At 41.7% G+C, this 7,033-nt stretch overlaps 1 protein-coding gene across 1 annotated transcript; it reads right to left on the reverse strand.

Annotated features, from left to right (window-relative positions):
- Window positions 1-730: 730 nt before the first annotated feature.
- Window positions 731-6,680, reverse strand: LOC116589471. Its single transcript, XM_032341409.1, has 2 exons — window positions 6,558-6,680; window positions 731-1,663 (listed from the first exon to the last, which is right to left on the reverse strand). The coding sequence occupies exons 1-2, from the start codon at window positions 6,678-6,680 to the stop codon at window positions 731-733; spliced, it is 1,056 nt and encodes a 351-aa protein (XP_032197300.1).
- Window positions 6,681-7,033: the final 353 nt, after the last annotated feature.

Below are 7,033 nucleotides of genomic sequence, written 5' to 3' on the forward strand. Positions count from 1 at the left end.
ACTACTGCTGCCTGATTCTCAGGGGCCTCGGGATCCATGGGGGTATACTGTCTAAAGGCTTCCATCAACCTTTCTAGGAATGCCGCTGGACTCTCTGTCTTACCTTGCATTACTGCATATACCTTAGCCAAATTGGTGGGCTTGCGAGCAGCAGCCCTGAGACCCGCCATTAGAGTCTAGCGATAAATGAGTAGTCGTCCCCTACCTTCTGCCTCGTTGTGGTCCCAGTCAGGCCTGGACAGAGGGAAATTTGCATTAATGAGGTCCAGATTAGCTGTTGGTCGACCATCATCCCCAGGGACCAACTTTCTTGCTTCCACCTGGATCCTTTCCCGTTCCTCCATGGTGAACAGGATCCGGAGAAGTTGCTGACAGTCGTCCCAGGTGGGCTGGTGGGTGAACATGATGCTGTCTAAAAGAACTATGAGATCCTTTGGATTATCCGAGAATCGCGCATTCTGACTTTTCCAGTTATATAGATCACTGGTTGAAAAAGGCCAATACTGGAGTCTAGGGTTACCAGTGTCATGGGGTGGGGGGGCAATCTCCCGAAGGGGTAAAGCCACAGTTGAGTCTGGCGGGCGTGGAGGGTTTTCTCTTTGAGAGCGCCCTCTAGTGTCCGGCAGGCCCATCGGTCCCTCCGCGGGGTGGATGGGGGCGGTTATTGCCTCTGGACCCTCCGTTTTCGCTTAAGGTGGAGCTGGGGAGGCCATTGCTTCTCGATCCTCCGCTATCTCCTGAGCTCTCGCGGGAGGGAGTTGGTAAGGGGGTGGATCAAAACTGAGTAAATCTTGGCTATCAGGGAGGACAGGCAGAGGGGGCGCGGTTTAAGAGGTTCTGTAGGTCGGGCTACAAGGACCTTGAAGTTTCCTGCGGATAGGAAGGGGCCTAGCCAGGGAGGGGGATTTTCTACTAAATCTTGCCATACCAATATGTAGGGGCCTTGGTCTGGATGCCCCTCCTTTCCAGGCAAGAGAATCTGGGACTTGATCTTAAGGATAATGGGTAGGCAAATGGTGCCTCCTATGGGCCATTCCACCCCGAAGGTCGGCCATTCGGAACAGCAAAAAGTGATGAGTTTAGATCTCCGGATATCCAGGCTCAGGTTATTGCCTCTCGCCTGAACATCCTTGAAATTAGTCAGGAGTAGAGAGAGAGGAGTGCTCTGGGTTTGCCCCATCTGGTCAGGCAGTTCCCAGATTAAAAATATGGTTAAGACGAAGAGGAATACGCCTAGAATAGGCAGGGAGCGACAGAGGCACCGGTGCAAGGGATGGGAGACGAAGGAACAAGTTAGGAATACGGAGGGGCTAGCTGAGGATGAGCACTCCCGGTTGGTCCGTCCGAAGGGGTAAATAGTGACCTTCGGAGGGCTAAAAGTCGGAGCTAGGTGCGTTTCATTCTTTGATGATGGGAGTAGAGATTCTCTTCCTCCGCCTGCCAGGGTGAATTGATCGGTTCCCGACGACCCCTGTTGACCGGTTGTCTGGTGGTCCTGAAGGGGGCGTATCCAGGAAGAGGCCCCAAATGTAATGTCAGATGCCTTGTATGCCCACCTCAAAAGACCACCAGAGACGCAAGTCAAAGCCAAACAGCAAGGGTCATTTATTGCGAGTTTGAACCGGGACCTCTGCGTACTCGTTGCTGGTGACGCTGACAGGTCCTGAGCAGAGTAAGTGCAGGGTTTTTATAAGCAGGTACAAACAAGTTTTGGATGGGGTACAAACAAGTTTAAAAAAATTATACCTGGTGTTGGTTGATTGGTGTTGGGAGTCCCCGCGCCCATCAGGCAAGCATTCGAACAGAAGCGAAAGTAGCTAGTTAGCCCACGCGTTGAGCAAGCACTTTTACAGAAGCAGAAGTAGCTGGTTGATAACACTTTCGGGCATAAACAAGTTTCGGGTGGGGTGAGGTTTGTCCAGGCCTTTCAACTCCAGAGGTAGCTGTCTTTGTTTTAAAAGCCCTCCAACTAGCTGTTATGTATATTAAAGTGTGAGGACCATTGCAGTAGAGTAACACTTCATAAAAAAGATAGAAGGGTCAAGCTGGAAAGTAAAAGATTGATAAGAATGGCTGTAGTGATATTTTAAATGTGAAATATTTATTAAACCATTGTCTTAGAAAAAAATAACTGATGGAAGATTAGCATATGAAATATTCAGCACAGTTAAATAAAGATCAGCGCTTTACAACTGAGGGGGCGGTGATTTTGTCCCCTGGGGAATGTGCAGTATCTGAGACATTTAGGTCATCAAAACTTCAGGAGGGCTGTCATTTATTTGATTGAGGACAATGGGGATGCTGCTAAAAATCCTGCAATACACACATCGCCCCACACAACAAAGAACTATCTGGCTCAAAATGCAATGAGTGCTGAGTTTGAGTAAGTGTGGTGTAGAGATTTCTTCAAATCATTTAGAAAATGATCATCAGCAAAGTAGTTCAGGCAATTCACAGAGGGAAAAAAAAAACAAACAAACCCAAATGACCAATATACATATGATAAGAGGCTCAAACTCACTAGTAGGTGGGTAAATGCAAATCATCATAACCTTATTTTGGCAAAAAATAAACAAAATGCTCTGTCCCTTAACATCATGTGTCATAGTTGCTTATTGCTGCTATAACAAATTTCCAAAAACTTAGTGACTTAAAGCAACACAGATGTATTATTTGGCAATTCAGGAGGTCAGAAACTCAAGATGAGTTTTACTAGGTGGAAGTGAAGGTATTGGCAGGGCTGGTTCCTTCTGAAGATTCTAGGGGAGAATCTACTTCCTTTCTTTTTCCAGCTTCTAGGTGAAGCTTGCATTCTTTGCCTCCTGGACTTTTCCTCCCTCTTGGAGTTCATCAGCATAGCATCTTCAGATCTCTGACTCTCTCTGATCTCTGTTCCTGTCCTCACATTTCCTTCTCTGCCTCTCCCCACTCTTTATTTATAAAATAAAGGACTCCTGTGATGGTATTGGGTCCCTGTGGATCACAGGAATTATCTCCCCAATATCAAACCCACATTTGCAAAGTACCTTTGGCAATTATAATGTAACCTGTTCACAGGTTCCAAGGATCTGTGGCTTCTTTGGAAGGCCATTATTCAGCTTACCACATGACGCAATGAGTAGAATGTGGGGAAATGAGACACTTTTACTTTGAAAGTGTAAATTGGAACCACTGCCCTGGAGGGCAATTAGGCATAGTTAGTAATGTTGAAGAACACCTTTCAACTTGACAATAGCATTTCTTAGTGGCTATCTCTGAAGAACTTATACACGTGAGCACAAGAAGAAATGTGCCCCAGAAGACAAATACTAGAACATTAATTGTATCAGGGACAGTACAAAAGTGAGAAATAACCCCAATCATCTCTTAGTTGTGAGGTCAACTCAAATCAAGATATAAATGAACTAGAAATTTTGTATCACAACGTGTAAATCTATAAACTTAAAGTTGAGGGGGAAAAGGAAGCTAGGAAAGGATGAATGTATTAGAATACCATTTATGTAGGCTAGTATACATTTGTACATATGCAGGAGAGATACAAAGCATGTCTGAGCATGACGTATACTGTCTTCACAGTGGTAGATACCTGAGGAGTAAAGGCTGGGGAAGAGGTAAGAGTGTGGTTTAGGTATTTCTTTTAACTATTCTTTTAAATATTTGTTTTATGAATTTTTTAAAAAAACAGACAAGTTTGAAACTCATATAGCAACATATTAACATTTTAAAAACTTTAGCAGTGAGTGTATAGGTGGGTGATATTTCAGTATGAATGTTTTTAGCTCTTAGAACACCCTGGACCCAGAGGATTTCTTTTTCCTATTGTGATAGCTTCTAGAGCATTCTGGTTATTATGGCATAGCCAGAAATTTTTTTTAACATATTGTCCTAAAAATCCATTTATTATGAATTTGATTAGTAAGAATCATTTCCTTAGAGCCTCATCACCCTAAAAGCAGGAGCTAATCTAATTCTGCTATAAGGTGTCTAATTTCTAAGCCTCATTTATTTGCTTGGCTTTTTCCACCCACCCACCATTCAATTATCTATCAGGGACCTCGCTCCATCTTTCACTTCTCATGATTTTATGTAAGTCCCTGGACTATTCTGGGATTCAATTTCTTCACCTATGAGACGGTGGTACTAGACTACAAACATCTTCAATGGGCTTCAAATTTTAAAATTCTGGTCCCCTGTAGTTTATTTGAATTTTTAATCTGTGAGCATTCTTGCTAACTATGTTTGTCATCCTCTAGTATTACCTAGTAGACATGAAAGAATTTCTTTGGAGAATACTGACCTCTTCATTGGCTCTTAAAGAACATTCAACTGATTTAAGATACATAAAGACTTGCAACAACACTAATAGTACTAAACTACCACCAGATTTCTATTGAAAAGGTACTTCAAAGACCTAATTTTAAGAAATGACATGAGAACAGTGCCCGACTCTCTAATGCCAGTATTTTAAAGCTAAAAGAGATGTTTAATGGGGTGTCTGGGTGGTTCAGTTGGTTAATTGTCTGACTTTTGATCTCAGCTCATGTCTTGATCTCAGGGTCCTGAGTTTGAGCCCTACACTGGGCTCCATGCAGTTGTGGAGACTACTTTTAAAAATTTTAAAAAAAGGATACACTTATCACTTGCTCTGTTAGTCTGTTAATCAGAATATTGGAATATTTGATATCATAGCAACATGGCACATTTGACTTCCTCTCATCTTTTCCTGTGTGATCATGTAGATTTTTGGTCATTCTCCATTTGACATGAATTCATTCCTCTTCAGCCTGGGGAATTAAATATTGGGAGTTCTATAGCACATAGTAGTTTATCAAGATTTCCCATCTTTTTTAGGAACATGTATAAATTGTATGCAAAGAGCATGATTGGTTTCACAGATTAGAGCACCCTGACAAAAAGAAAGGGCAAAAGTCAGTCTCAACCATATTCTCAAAGAGTTTACATTGCTTATTTAACTTTATCCTCAAAATTTCTTAATAAAGTTATAAATTATTGGGCTCATTTTACTGTTGAGAAATGATGAGAGACTAGTTATATTACTGGGGTTCTGTAATTTGGAAGAGCCTAGGTCTAAACTCCAAATTCATATATTTTTCTACTTAATTGAAATACCTCTCTTCTCAGTAAATATAAGTTATAATAACAAGCAAAATTTTGATGACCTAAAGCGATTACAAATTGGATCAAGACTTAAGTTTGCTGTTATTAAAGCAAATTTCCTATTTGGAGCTTCTTTAGGGATGTTGGAAGAGTGAATACTATGTTAATTACCTAACTAAAATGTGTTTATTTGAAGTGAGCAACTTTACTCTACTTAACCTAATAAAAATGTACTGACAATATGATTCTACTATGTGTTTGGTTCAAGTAAGAATTATTCAAATACATTTGAAAAGTCATTTTACATGCTGTTTAGTCATTTTCATGAAGATTATTTACTTACACTTGAAGTCAGTTGTAGTTTGAGTAGGAAATAAAGTGAAAACCAAGATTAATAAGATAGAGGGGAGAGAAAGGAAAAAAAGGCAGCTTCAAGCAATCAAAGTACAGTGGATTTTACTTGTATTTTTTTTTAGTAGTCATTTAACTGATTAATTGACAGGTGCAGAGACGGCAATCTGGGCATTCTGTCCTTGAGCAGACTGATTAGTAGATCAAAAAAGCAATTTTGGTTGTTTATGAACTAATTTCATTGCCTCCTACTATGAAATTTTAGCTGAATGTATGTGTAGGCATCTGACCCAAGTAGTGTCACCCAGAGTCTCTAGGGGTGCCTGTGCCTTGGTGAGGACTTACCTGTGTGGTTCCCCTCCTGTGTAATTCTCAGGACTGCCCTGTACTCTGCTCACTCAGGTCGGGGGAACTGTGAGAGGGAGGCTCCTTGATGACCTTCCATTTAAGAAATTTCAAATTATCCGATGGAAGGGGCAGCATGGGGTGGTAGAATAGGTCACCATTTTAGGGACGTGAGGAGAGTGACTGGCCAATGGAGTGCTGCCTGCACAGGTGAGGGGAACACAGATAGTTGGATGCTTTAGGGTCCTGGGGAGACAGAGCTGAAACTGCAAATGCCCCAGAGATCAAACCCAGCATGGCCATGCATACCTCACCATGCGACAGTGTATGACCATCAGTGATTTTTAAGCAGGGTCTCATGGCTGCAGGCAAGGCAGGGAGTCTGCAGCCAGAAGCCAGAGCTGAGCTGTTGTAGAAGCTCAAGAGTGGGTTGTTTTTGTTTGCATCGGGAACTGGCTCATATTTCCTTCAACTTTAAACACATGCAGTTGTAAGTAATTGTAAAAATCATAACCTCAAACTGTAGAAATCAAAATCTTGTAAGGATAAATTATTCTCAACTGCCCAATTTTATAAAAATTTACCCAAGTATTTCGACTTTGTTAGAATTTTTAATTTAGTATTTGAAAATTCAACGTTTTATTTTAACGAATTATTCCTAAGCTCCTCAGATTTGAGTTTTTTTCACTTAAAGAACCCTAAGGAGTACCCTAATAAGTATTTGGAAGTCTTCTGTTTGATACCAAAAGCTGTATTTCTAAAGACATAAGAAATCCTGGGGTCTCCTTTGCCACAGTGGGGTCTGTGAGGTTTCTCTCTGTGCTCATAGCTCTGTAACCCCCACAGCCGGGGCCACAGACCACCATGTCTCATCATTCATAGACTTTGCCCATCCCAAGCTCATACCAGTCATTCTTCCAGAAAACTGAAGGAGGAGGTATAGAAGCACAGGGCATCACACTGGCATTTTCCTTGCTCTGCCTCAAATTGGAGCTTCATTTTAGCTAAAGCATTTGGGACCTCAACCTAACTTGTGTGACCAAGCTCTCTCCATATACCTCAGTGTAGTGGATACTATGATGGACCTTCTAGATCTCATTGCAGGATGAAAAGATTTATTTCCCCAGCTCCTAAGAATAGTACCAGCAAAGAGTAGTTTAGTTCACTGGAGCAGGATTTTCCAAAGTCACACCGTCTTTCCATATGCAATTACTGGCTG

Source organism: Mustela erminea, chromosome 1 (assembly GCF_009829155.1).
Source record: "Mustela erminea isolate mMusErm1 chromosome 1, mMusErm1.Pri, whole genome shotgun sequence".
Classification (NCBI taxonomy): domain Eukaryota; kingdom Metazoa; phylum Chordata; class Mammalia; order Carnivora; family Mustelidae; genus Mustela; species Mustela erminea.

Bases quoted from the DNA above. Each gene is read 5' to 3' on its own strand.
- LOC116589471 (XM_032341409.1), bottom strand. From the start codon at position 6,680: ATGGTGGTCTGTGGCCCCGGCTGTGGGGGTTACAGAGCTATGAGCACA. The intron at 1,664-6,557 runs GTATCAAACAGA...TACTCTGCTCAG, and splicing joins CTTTAGAAATACAGCTTTTG to GACCTGTCAGCGTCACCAGC.